General features: G+C 34.8%; 1 protein-coding gene across 1 annotated transcript in view; it reads right to left on the reverse strand.

Moving 5' to 3' along the window:
- The window catches only part of LOC106143486 (neuropeptide FF receptor 2), a 60,344-nt gene extending 46,079 nt beyond the window's left edge, over positions 1-14,265 (reverse strand). Inside the window, exon 1 of the mRNA XM_013345598.2 lies at positions 13,766-14,265. Within this exon, the coding sequence (XP_013201052.1) occupies positions 13,766-13,989 (224 nt within the window). The 5' untranslated portion in view covers positions 13,990-14,265. The remainder of the gene's footprint in view (positions 1-13,765) is intronic.
- Between the last annotated feature and the right edge of the window lie 384 nt (positions 14,266-14,649).

Genomic DNA, 14,649 nt, shown 5'->3' on the forward strand with positions numbered 1-14,649 from the left:
CACCTTTCGTCGCCTTTCACGACATCCATGGAAAAGGTATGAAGTGGTCCTATTCTTAAAGTGCTATGTATGTTTATGTATAAAAAGGGCTCGGTATAACTAGCGGCGGGTGGTGCAAAAATTAGAAAAAAATTAGATTAATTTAATCTAGACTTGTTTGAAGCGTGAACTACGACAGTTTCAAGCAACAGTCTAACAGATTATGAATTGATCGATTTTAGGACTTAACCAACTTGATGTATTTATTGATAGTGATGCCGCTTCCACAAATCCCATACTAATTATGGCGATGATGATATGATAAATTAAACCACAAAGAACTGTTAATAATATGGGAATAATTAAAATAATGAATTATTAAGATTAATCAATCAGCTTATATACTAAGGTAAATTGTGAGAAGTAGGGGGTTTACCTCGCTGAGTATGTTGTACGCGCAACTATATTATTCCTCCTGAATACTAATTTTAAAAATCAAATTTGGTATGTGTAAAGTTAAAACCACGTGTTTTTACATAGCATATATAATTTTTTCATAAATAAACCCCTGAAATACTAAAATGAGGGGTGAAAATTTGCATGAAATTTATCATAAATGCTACAAGCCGGGGCGGGTCGATGGTGGAACATAAATCGATCGCGTAATACTCTGGTTCGGGGAAATTACACAGATTAACTAGCCCCAAGGTAATGTCAATACTACCTAGCCAACGCTAGTAAGACTGTTGAGTCTTGAAAAGACATACATACATAATTAAAATCACACCTCTTTCCCGGAGGGGAAAAAAAGAAACTATATCATATCATTTCATTTCAAAAGACATGTTGACTTGAAAAAACAATAGTTCAAAACTAATCATTTATATATGTATGTAGATATGGAAATATAAATCTCTATACGTACATACAGTCACGTCTAAATTCTTGCAGGGTAGACAAAACCAACAGTCTTGAAAAGGCTGTAAGGCCACGTTCAGCACTGTTCGACTTTATGATGGAGTTGGGATTAATATATCAGACAGATCGCTAGCCCATCGCCTACAAGAGGAATCCCAAGTTTATAAGCATCTCCCTTAGTCGCCTTTTACAATGTCCATGGGAAAGAGATAGAGTGTACCTTATAATTTTTCTATTGGTGCCGGGAACCACACGGCTAATTGTATTTATTTAACTTACATATAAACATCCAAGACCCAGACTAATCAGAAAATTTCTATTATCATTAAGCCTTGGTCGTGTTACTAACTCAGAACAAACAAATTGAGGATGCATTATTCTTCTGAAACGAATAAAAATTAATGGCTGTAAAGTTAATAAATTAAAAGTGACGTACGCAAATAGATATGAGTCGGCCATTCTTTGGAAACGCTGTTAACAAACCCATTTGTTACGGCGGTTTTATGCTTCACTCTATATCAATTAGCATAATTGTACCTGATTTTTCACATTTCACTAGATTTTTGTAAGCTATATCTTTGGCGTAATTGAACACTGACGGAATAATTTATTTTCAACAAAGTGTTGATTGTTTAATCATTTTTTTATTACTTGAATATGGTTACAATATACATAGGTCTTACGTATTCAAGTACAGTTTCTGTTACCGATATTCTACATTTGAACCCGTCGGAATTATGTACATATATTTTAAATAAGCAGCGTATATAGGCTCTGTCTAATTATGATCATTTTGTCAATATTTCAATGTCAAATAATAATAAAAAAAAATTTGTCAAATTATAATAATAATTTTAAAAAAATAATAAAATTAAGAAAATTGTTTATTAATGACTAGCATTTACCCGCAGCATCGCCCGCGTGAATTTAGCGCCATCTACAAAAAATTACAAATTTAAATCTGACCGTCGAGCTTGCATGAAGAGAGTTATGAATGTGGATGAAGCGAAGGACGTATGCAGATATCGTGGCAAGTGGAAAGATGTAGTCTTTACCTATCTCTCCGGGTAAAAGGCGTGATTTTATGTTTGTATGTATGTTAAATTTGACGCCATCTTACAATCGACGAAATTAGCGAATTACGAAATTAAATTAATTAAACGTCATCTACAATAAGCGACAAATTTAACGGCACCTACAAAAGAATACAGGTTTTCCGCAAAGCCCACGGGCACTATAGTTATAAAGGTACCTTCTACAGACTCTTATTTATATGTACATAATATTTCAATAAGGTTAATTCAGTACAGTGAAGAGATAACAGATAAACAAACAAATAAACTTAATTTTTCATTTAAAATATATAAAGGTAAATAGCCTTTTCAAAATATTGTTGGCACTGTCTAGTAAGTAAGTACTCTATGCACGTATTTCGACAAAGTATTCATTTCATCACAGCCAGCTGTTTTCATTTGAAATAAAATGATATTGAAAATCGAGTAGCGCTATCTATGTCTTATAAAGTCTACAAAATATTGCTAACAGAATTTTGAAATAAGTGAAAAAAGTCATTCACCTTACAGAGTAAACGATGGGTAACTACAAAAATAAGAAAATAGTTTAATTTGGATGAAATTTTAATCCATGTTTAAGATATACAAGAGGACTCTGACTGATTGACTGACTTATACCAACCCTAATTCTAAAGGTTTAAACTTAAGCATGTTACATATGTTCTTTTTATGACATAGGCCTAAATCAAGAGAGGATTTTTACTCAAAATTTTTGCAGGACAAGAAATTAACTGGATTTATGTTATTTACGTAAGTGAAGCCACAGGTGTTCTCTAGTTAAAAGAATAAGAAAATATTTTTGCGTTTTTGCTCTTCAATTTTCTAGAGATACATCTATATAAAATATCACACACACATATCTGGTTGTATTGAGAAGGACTCAAAAAAGTGCTCGAAATTTTGTATACTGTTCCGTATGGATAAATGATATTATATTGTGTGCCGCAGGGAAAGCCGAGGGCAAAAGCTAATAACTTCATCGCTTCACTTCGCTATCACTATATAGTATAAAGTAAATTCCCCCTATTTTCTCTGTCTGTATGTATGTATGTACTAATCTCGGAAAGTTGTAGACGGATTTTGTTCCAGTTTAAAATGTGGGAAAGAGGATTTTCTAAGAAGGTTTATTATGTATTAATTCTACCCGAAGCCGGGGCAAGTCGCAAGTAATAAAAATTTTGTACATACAATTCCTTGCGGGGTAGACAGAGCTAACTTTGAAAAGACCGATAAGCCAAGATCAGTTGTTTAGAATCGTGACAGGTTGCTAGCCCGTCGCTTAAAAGAAGAATCCCAAGTTTATAACCGATGGATGTCGTAAAAGGCAACTGTCGAGAAAGGGATAGCCCTTTCTCGACAGTTGCCTTTTACGACATCCATCGGAAAGAGATGGAATGGTCCTATTTTTTTTTTCACTTAGTACCGGAATCCACAGGGCTTAATCATTTAATGATTGCCTGTAATGCCATTGTTGCTGTCACTCAAAGTATAAATCAAAGTCATTATATTAATTTTGAGTCATTCTGCTATTGCAGAAAGCATACTTGCTTTAATTTTCCATTATGATTAGCAATCCCTTTTAAGCTTATCCTAGGCTTACAGTTAAGCCTGAAACGTGTTGATTAAATTAGATACAGCTGCTTGAAATACCTATACAAACGTACCATTATCAAATCGGAGATGTTCTGGCAAAAGGTGAGGTCAAGAGTACCCGAAACCGTCGAGCTTGCATGAAGAAAGTTATGAATGTGAATGAAGCGGAAGAAGTATGCAGGGGTCGTGGCAAGTGGAAAGATATAGCCGCTGCCTACCCCTCCGAGGAAGAGGCGGGTTTAATGTATGAATGTGCTTGAAATATAATTTGCCGAAGGTGTTTATTGATAAGCATAAATGAACATGTGTTTGAAGCAAAATAAGTATGCAGAGATAATGACATATAGAAAAGTGAAGTCTCTGCCTGCCTTTCTCAGAGAACTAACTACTATTTAGAGCTATGATTTAAATTAAATGCTTGCAGGGATCATGGTAAGTGAAGAAGTATATAGAAAAGCATGAGAGACCAAGGTTACTATGAAAAATTTTCAGTCAAACCTGGAACCTTGTATCACGCACATCACCACTGTGCCACTAGAGGTACGGGAATGATGTAGAAATGTCAACTTATCACGTCCATGTATTTATCCCTGTTGGGATAGAGTCACTAGTGATAAAAATTTAAGACCTTGTGCTGCTAGATAGCGTAAGAATGGAATTGAAATTCAGAGAATATAGTGACAGGTTGCTAAGTAATAATATTAAGTTGATAACCCAATGATGTAACTCAACGAGTATTTGTTTCAATATGATACGGCGTAGACGATATCTAAGCGCTACGACGACGCTACGAAAACTCTACGAAGTAACTCCGACGCTACGCTACACTTGACACTTACAAAAGCCAAGATATATATTTTCTTTGAAAACAATATGTGTGTTATTACGAGATGAAATGTTTGTAATAATACTTTTACTGACTTTGAGAGCAGTGTAAAGCCCCTGTTAGACAAATAAAAGTTATGTTTACGTAAAAATGTATAATAATATAGTAAAAGATAAATAAAGGTACAAAATTTAATCAACACTTGAAATTTGTAAAATGATATCGATCGATCTTTCGAATAATCGAATCCGTTTAAGCTACCTCACAGAAAATGAGATCAAGGTAACTCGAGTATTTGAAGAGATATTACCATAAATTAAAATTCATTCGTCAATAGACTAGCTTTGGCACTGAGATTCACTTTTATTTTATCTCGGACGTTTCAAATCATGTTACAATGATTTGTGGTCACAAAAAATTCAAAATTCAAAAGTATTTTATTTAACTCCACAAGTTACACAATAGATAACACAATAATAGTAAAAAAGAGAAAACAATTATAAAAACTTGTTGGAGTCCTGGAGACTCAAACTAGGCCGGAACCTGTATCTTGGGTCACCAGGCCCCCTTGTTACTTCCGATGTTACAAATGTGAAGTTACACAGTCGTCTTTTATGCATACTTATATATATTCACCGAGCGATTTTACACGTTATTATTATTATTTTTCACGTTCCGTGCGCGTATAAAAACTGTATTATTCATATATAGTATAATTCAACGCGAAAGTTACAAATCAGTTTAAAAATAGAATAGTGTAAAGTAAAGTTTTTAATTTTCAGGCACAGAACACAAAAAACCATAGAAAATATTAACTCAATTATACTTGCACTTTATGCTAAATTGTTTGCTCTGCCAGACGACGTCAACTTCTGTTTTCATAGCCATTAGTTAGTCGGGCTCCTATTCAAACTGTTTAATTTCATTTGCTTCAAATATGTAGCGCAAGACAAGTTCAAACTTGGTTTGATTATACAAGTTAAGCCTCAATTCTTAAATGAATGAATTGTGAACACAATCGGGTTCCCGGGTTCGAATCCCGGCCAGGGCATGATGAGAAAAGAACTTTTTCTGATTGGCCTGGATCTTGGATGTTTATCTATATAAGTATTTATTATAAAATATAGTATCGTTGAGTTAGTATCTCGTAACACAAGTCTCGAACTTACTTCGAGGCTAACTAAATCCGTGTAATTTGTCCCGTATATATTAATTTATTTTATTTTAGGTACAAATATTGAATTCTAAGAACATACATTTAGGAACATAACGTTTTTTATCGCGCGAAAATCTATCGCTATTCCATTTCACATACATACATATAATCACGTCTGTATAGTTAGACAAAGCCTTGAAATGTTTTAAAAAAGACTGAGAAGCCACGTTCAGCTATTTCGCTTAATAACAGAATTGAAATACAAAATATAGTGACAGTTTGCAAGCCGATCGCCTAAAAGAAGAATCTCAATTTTATAAGCCTACCCCTTAGTTGCCTTTTACGACATCCATAAAAGAGATTTGGAGTGGATCTATTAAATCGTTGAGTCTATTAAGATTGTTGTAAGAGTAGGTACCCTTAATCGTCAAATATGCATGAGAAAAGCAATGAGTGTAGAAAAATCGGAAGAGTTCTGTAAGGATCGTAGCAAGTCAAAAATCATAGTGGCTGCCTACCCCAACGGGAACAGGCCTATATATATAATAGTATGTATGATTTCCTTTTAGAAAAGTTCTCTGCCGTGTGGTTCCCGGCACCAATACAAAAAGGAATAGGACCACTCCATCTCTTTCCCATGGATGTCGTAAAAGGCGACTAAGGGATAGGCTTACAAACTTGGGATTATTTTTTTTAGGCGATGGGCTAGCAACCTGTCACTATTTGAATCTCAATTCTATCATTAAGCCAAATAGCTGAACGTGGCCATTCAGTCTTTTCAAGACTGTTGGCTCTGTCTACCTACCCCGCAAGGGAATATAGACGTGACCATATGTATGTATGTTAGAAAAGTTCAATTTGCACTTGAAATCACATTAACATTCACGTCAATATTGTAAACGGTACTCGTAATATCATTTATTATGCGCATATAATGCTATTGTAGTGCGATTCCAATTATATTATGAACATCACAGGTATTAATAATATACAACAATAGTTCCGAGTTCACAGAATCACGGATCTATACGCTCATTTTGATTCAATCATTTGACTAAATGATTTAGTTTTGACTCTCAGAAACGTTGACAATGTTAACCTGCCCCTACCACGCGCGACGCCGTTTTTATCGCGCGAAAAACAATCGCGGATTCGTTTTTACTATGACGTGAAACGGGACGTGCCGTGTGGTTCCCGGCACCAATAGAAAAAAGAATAGGACCACTCCACATCTTTCCCATACATACAATCACCTATATATCCCTTGCGGGGTACACAGAGCCAACAGTCTTTACAAGACTGTTAGGCCACGTAATTGTGACAGGTTACTAACCCATCGCTTAAAAAAAGAATCCCAAGTTTGTAAGCCTATCCCTTAGACGCCTTTTACGACATCCATGGGAAAGAGATGGAGTGGTCCTATTCTTTTTGGTATTGGTGCCGGGAACCACACGACACTTCTTGCCCATGTCGTAAAAGGCGACTAAGGGATAGGCTTAGATAATTGCGATTCTTCTTTTAGGCGATGGGCTTGCAACCTGTCACTATTTGAATCTCAATTTTTTCAATCTTTTGAAGACTGTTAGCTCTTTCTACCACGCAAGGGATATAGACTTGAGTATATAGGTACCTATGTATTCTATATGTAGCAATAATATTATCTCGGTCAAATTAACTCGTATAATTATGTGTGGATTGCGGTTCGCCATTTCGCAAAAGTTTCAAACTCTGTTCGTATGCGAAAAACTCGTTTATTGCTGTTCCCCTATTTGTCCCTCAGGGGAACAAACTTCGCAATATCGTTGATGAATTGACGTCACTATAAACCATTTATATAGCTTATCATGCGTGTGGTTCCTGGCACCAATACAAAAAAGAATAGGACCACTCCATCTCTTTCCCATGGATGTCGTAAAATGCGACTAAGGGATAGGCTTACAAACTTGGGATTCTTTTTTAGGCGAGCAACCTGTCACTATTTGAATCTCAATTCTACCTTAAAGCCAAATAGCTGAACGCGGCCTATCAGTCTTTACAAGACTGTTGGCTCTGTCTACCCTGCAAGGGATATAGACGTGATTATATGTATGTATGTATCATGCGTGTGAAATATTTTATTATAAAGAAAAAAAAACAAATGTAATATTTAGCTGAACTCGTGCCATATTTAAGATAAAGAAAAATACCTCAGCTCCTTGGTAATAGAGATTCCAATCTTAAATGAAGAGGAATGGTAATTTACCCATCTTTTTTACCTCATGCGAGTGCCTACCATCAAACGGATTTCTCCCAATTTTCGGGGTAAGTATCATATATATTGTGTATAATGCTTCTTTGTAGTGAGGGCCACTGTTACCATCCGACCCTTATTAAAACCGTTGTTAGATATGATACATAAATACATAATAACCACGTCTTTATCCCTTACGAGGTAGACATAGCCACACAGTCTCGCGAAGGTTGATATAGCTTAACGATGAAATCGAGATATAAATACTCGCAAGTTGCAAGCCTATCTCCTAATAGAATTCCCACGTTTTATATTCTATCCCTTACTCGCATTTTATGACATGAACTGGAAAGAGATGGAGTGATCCTATAATACTATTTATGTATTGTACTTTTATTTTATGTACTTAAAGGTTAACATTGTTGCCTTATTATTTTAGTTCTTTGCCGTTCTAAGCATTGAAATTTCTATTTGCACCACAATAAACTTTATACTAACAAAAAGGTAGATAGATACTTACTTAACATTATCAGTAAAAATTAAGTAATTAATTAATTAACAATTCTATCATTAAGCCAAATAGCTGAACGTGGCCTTTCAGTCTTTTCAAGACTGTTGGCTCTGTCTACCCCGTAAGGGATATAGACGAGATGATATGTATGTATGTATGTAAGAATTAAAATTAAATACGGATTGTTCCCCATAGCATGCTGGGGTTACCTGTAACTGGTCGAGCAAATAGAACGAACCTTATTGTATGTATAATCTCTGTATTTACTGTTGTATCGACTGTTGGTGAACTGAATAAATAAATACAAATAATATATTATGTATCACGCCAATCAGTCGGCCGTGTCAAGGTCATAACAGAAAGTGATTTGGGCGAGACAGAGTAAGAATATATTGTCCTAATACATATGAAAGATCTGAAAATAACCACTCGTAATTTGAGCTTAACGATCCACTAACATATGATATTGTTTTTGTTAAATACTTATTTTTATGTATGTTTGTTTGTGAACTCTTTATTGCAAACTAGCTGTGCTCGCGAATTCGTCCGCGTGGAATAGTTATCGTTGAAGCCCTCAAGGATGAATAATTTTCCCCGTTATTCTTCACATTTTCCATTATTTCTTCGTATCTATATAGCCTAAAGCCTTCCTCGATAAATGGTCAATTCAACACAAACAGAATTTTTTAATTCGAACCAGTAGTTCGTGAAATTAGCGCGTTCAAACAAACAATCTCTTCAGCTTTATAATATTAGTATAGATAAAAATAAATAGGTATACCAAATTACAAAACAGTTATTAGATTTAGAAGAATATGTACAATGGCGGAGTTATCCCCAATGGGATTTCTTTCAGTCAACCAAAATATAAAGGAAAATCCATTATGTTATTAGGTTTAGAATAAATTTTCCGAGTAATGCACTTTAGTTTCAATGTTCTTACGGTCAAAAGTACCTGAAACCGCCGAGCCTGCATGAAGAGAGTTATGAATGTAGATGAAGCGAAGGAAGTATGCAGAGATCGTGGCAAGTGGAAAGAGGTAGTCTCTGCCTACCCCTCCGGGAAAGAGGCGTGATTTTATGTATGTATGTTCTCACGGTAAAATATCGTGAGGAAACTTATGAATTCGACCCCGGTAGCAAAATAAGTTTTCCATGTCAAAGCATAATTAGTAGGTCACTTCAAGTTACCTGCTCCGTGGTATCGCACGCGTGATGCCGTTTTGAACGCGCGATAAACTATTGCTGTTTCGCTTTTTATTATGACGTGAAACGAGACAGCGATAGTTTTTCGCGCGATGAAAACGGCGTCGCGCGTGCTACGCTATGGTGGCAGGAATATTTTTAATTACCAAAATACTATTATATTATTGTTGGTCTTTTAGTTTTAGACATATTTCATTTCTGCCTGTTAGGTTCTAGTTACAAGAATAGAAAAGGGTATGTTAGGATGGTTTGGGCATGTGGAGAGGATGAATGAAAGCAGGTTGACTAAGCAGATATACAAGGAGAGTGTGGAGGGAAAGGTCGGAGTGGGAAGGACTAGACGAACGTATCTTGATCAAATTAAGGACGTCCTGGTAAAGGGTCAGGTCGAGAGTACCCGAAACCGCCGAGCTTGCATGAAGAGAGTTATGAATGTGGATGAAGCGAAGGAAGTATGCAGAGATCGTGGCAAGTGGAAGGATGTAGTCTCTGCCTACCCCTCCGATTTTATGTATGTATGTTTGGCGCCGGGTTCGATCCACGGTCAGATTTTAATGGCGAACGAACTTTTAAATGGTCTATATATATATATATCATCAGATTTTTGTTTTATCTACTTACATAAGTTTAAATTTTAAACCTATACGTATACGTACAGATACGTATAGTCACGTCTATATCCCTTGCAGGGTAGACAGAGCCAACAGTCTTAAAAAGACTGAAAGGCAACGTTCGGCTGTATGGCTTAATGATGGGATTGAATCGCTCGTTGAAAGAATCCCAAGTTTATTCGCATTTAATTTAATCTCCTTCTACGAAATCCGTTTTGAGTTAGTTCATATCACGAACTTAATCTGTGTGTTTTATTTCTGAAAATATAAATACTTATAAATCAAATATATAGGTCACATGTTTTCTGAACTTGTCTGTCGTCAAAGAGGAAAATAATGACTGTGAGTATGTAATAAAGAGATAAAAATACCCGTTCTTAAAGGTAATTTCCAAACGAGACGTAAATAACTGGTCTGAGTAACGACAATTGGTCCGTCAACGAATAACCGTTACATCGCCATATGTTTTCTATCAAAAGGTGATGTTTCCAACATCTGGCCGGCACAGGACCATGCATGATATACAAAGTGATAGTTACATCACAATTATTCATTAGTTGTTTTATCCGGAAAGAGGTCGGTATTATATTATTTTTTTGTTTATTAACCTAATAAAAAACATACCTAAACCAAAAGAAATTATGACCACACCATCTCTTTCCCATGGATGTCGTAAAAACAAAGGTAGGCTAAATTAATAGAATTGAGATTCAGATAGTGACAGGTTGCTAGCCCATCGCCACAAGAAGAATCCCAAGTTCATTTGCCTTAGTCGACTTTTACGACATCCGTGAGTGAGTCACACGGCACATAATAAAGTACAACTGCCTCGTTTCGCTTATATTTAGTGACTGTATCGTGCTTAGTGAACAACATCTACAAATTGGTAAGCCCAAACAGAACATAAACAAAACAGCGGTTTGTTCAAAGAAAACTTTGTCTGAACGAGGTTTATCGTTTAAACGCGTTATTCGCAAATATTTAAAGTTTCTGTAATATTTAAACGGTTATGTGAATACTTAGGAAACAATTATAAAAGTGTTTATTTGTAAAACCTTTATAAGAAGATAAATGGTAACACAAACATATGCATACTAATGCAAAGGCAGATTTTTTAACAATACAAGTGGTTCATGATAATTAACCGTTCCAATAATTTAATTTAAATTTTTTTCATATTCCAAATATGATCTGGCGGAACATATTTTGAGTTGACCAATTGTTCCTTTAAGGCTAGTACCTGGGGGACCGAACGGAGATCGGTGCTTTGCGTTAACTGTTTGAAATGACAAAATAAAAATACAATTATTGTAACCTAGCATTGTTGTTTATTGTAACCATGTTTAAAAAAACTGTTTGGCTGAATATATGGGAAAACGAATTTTCTCAGAAGTAGGATGAATCCTGCTGCCTGAAGGCAGCTTAATCAATTTTTTACCTCAGTATGCACCTATACTTATTTGAAATTTCAACGAAATCATTAGAGCCTGTTTTGAAAACATGAGTATAAATACTGCTCGATTAATAGTATACAATAGGGTAGGATATAAAGTAGTTACATACATTCATAAATAAAATCACGCCTTTTCCTCGTAGGGGTAGGCAGAGACTACATATTTCCACTTGCCGCGATCTCTGCAAACGTCTATCGCTTCATCCACATTCATAATTCTCTTCTTGCAAGCTTGGCGGTTTCTGGTTTAAAGTTAGTAAACTACCTAAATTATATTTGTAAAAATGCAACTTCATAAAAACAAAATCTGTCGTAAATGTTGGAATTCGCATCGTCGAATAATGACATTCAACTTATTACATCGCAAATGAGACAGTTTTATTAGTTGTCACTTGTTCCTTTTCAATTTCAAGTTTGACACTCATTTGTGAACAGATAGGAACAATGAAATGAATTTGATATTGTACTTTTGATAATATCTTTCAATTTGTTTGTAATGTTGTCTTCAAATTCGGGGTCTGCCTAGCCCTATAGGGAACCCTAGTTTATTTTTCCACTTGACAGAACAATCTAGTTTAAATTATTATATTAACTGTATATGGCGACATAAAGATAGGGTTATAAAATTGGGATTCTCCTTTTAGGCGATGGGCTAGAAACCTGTCACTATTTGAATCTCAATTCTATCATTAAGTCAAAAACAGCTGAACGTGGCTTGTCAGTCTTTTCAAGACTGTTGGCTCTGTCTACACCGCAAGGGATATAGACTACATTACTTATTTGTGCATTACAGTTACTTTCTTCATCAAAAGAATGTAAGTACAGGTTATCATTTGTTCAATTTATTTTAAATGCCATTACAAATCGTGGGTCAGTATTGAACAATAAAAACACAAAAAAAAAAATCGTGAAATACGCATCAACATCAATGAGAGAGCGTTATCTTTATAAAATAATTAACGAGAATACAAATGGGACTGTGTTGACAAAATGCAAATATTTCCGCTTAAAGCCCTGAAAAACAGCGATAGCTTTATACAAAACACTTATATCTGTAGCGCTGAAACGAATTTATTATCGGTTATAATTTTGCGGGCTATTACGAGTATAATTAAAGAAAAAAAGTCATAAGAAAAATTCATTAATTTCACGCTGTCTTTGTCTGAATTTAACAATGCTCATTAATTAATGGACAAAAGTATTAAGGTAGTTGATGCGTTTATACCTACAGGCGGTTTTTGTTCGCGTTCTCAAATTTATAGATAACTATGTACTAACTTGACACTATTGTTGTCAATTTTAGTAGTCATTTTTTTTGCAATATTTTATGAGTGTACATATATTTTAATTTAGGGTAATCTATACTAATATTATAAAGCTGAAGAGTTTGTTTGTTTGAAGGCGCTAATCTCAGGAACTACTGGTTCGAATTGAAAAATTCTTGCGTTGAATAGAACATTTATCGAAGAAGGCTTTATAACATTACGCTGCAACTATGAGGAGCAAAGAAATAATGGAAAATGTGAAAAAAAAAACAGAATCTTCAATGATGCCCATAATAGCTATTCTACGCGGACGATATCGCGGGCATAGCTTGTTTTGTATAAAACAGAACACAACATAAAGCAATACTATAATACTTATAGCAATTGTATAGCTGATAAATGTAAAAGATGAAATGTTCATAGGACAATTTCATCCCGAAATTTCAAAGGGAATCTCGGAGCGAAAGCAAGTGAATTTTGCGGAAAATCCCCCTGGACAAACTCAATAGCACAAACACGCAGACATTTGAACCCGCTTGAGCGTATACCTTGGTAAATTCTCTCTTACCCAATTTCAAAGAGGTAGCCTTGAAGCAAATGCGCATAATGTGATAGGCCACCTTTTTGCATCACTTTATTAGATTTAACTGTATTTGCAAAACTCATGTTCAAATTTTAGCAACCTATCACTATGTATCTGAATTTATCATTAAGGAATAAAGTTTAACGTGGCCTGTCAGTGTTTTCGTAACTGTTGGCTCTGTCTGCTCCGTAAGGGACAAAAACGTAGTGCTATATGTGTATGTTAAAATTTCAACGTTAATAAATTTTGCAAACACAGGATATCTTTTTGTACATTTCAGCCAAAATTGTAAATAAGTAGACTTTTTCTTAGTAGTTATTTAGTTCTACGACGACCAATCCCATAATTACCTAAGACTTACCTTTTAGTATAATTACACTTCACCGCAACCACGATAAGAAGAATATTTGCCACAAAAGACAACAATATAATTGGAACGTATAATGTTATTAACACTTTTTCTGGTTGAAAGAAAATGTCCAATTCTCCACCAAAATGGTAAGTCCCGTTCAGAGATCCTGACCCATTCAGTTTTAACCCGTCAAGGGACAGAAAGTCCTTATTTGTAACATTTGAAAACATCATGTTAACATTCTCACTGACTTTTGTTTTTTACGTCACTAAACACACGTGCTTAATCACTGTAACATGATATTTCAGACTACGTTTAAACATTTATATTTCACTATTAATTGTTGATATTAACTTTTAATTTAATGTCAACATAATTTGAAAAGTTTTCATAAACACTTTCACTTCAGCACTTACTTTTATTGAACACATTTCTAAAGTTAACTTCAAAGTGGCACACTTTGGTATTAAAAAAAAAAGATGCACACACATTAACTTTCAAAAATTAATCAGTCACTTAACATCAAAGCCTTAATGATATTTCACAAACTTCCGTTACCAAAGAAATCTGCGTTGAACGACTGCTAGCGAGACCTTTGCAATTCACACTGAATGGGAGAAAATCCTGTGGGATAGAACGGGACGAACTGAACGTGCGAAAGAGACAACGCCTTACGCAAAACAACACGGTAGTTCACGTAAATCAAAGACGCGGTTCATAAGTTTTTGATTGTATAAATAATTCATTTTGTACAACCAAACATGAATTATGATTCATCTGTGTTCTGCATTACAAAATTTTCTTTTTCATTCATAAAAATAATATACAATCAACGTGTTGGATTGACATTCGTGTAAACTGATATTTTTGTTCGATTTATGGTTCCGTTTTGG

This window comes from Amyelois transitella, chromosome 7 (assembly GCF_032362555.1).
Source record: "Amyelois transitella isolate CPQ chromosome 7, ilAmyTran1.1, whole genome shotgun sequence".
NCBI classification, from domain to species: domain Eukaryota; kingdom Metazoa; phylum Arthropoda; class Insecta; order Lepidoptera; family Pyralidae; genus Amyelois; species Amyelois transitella.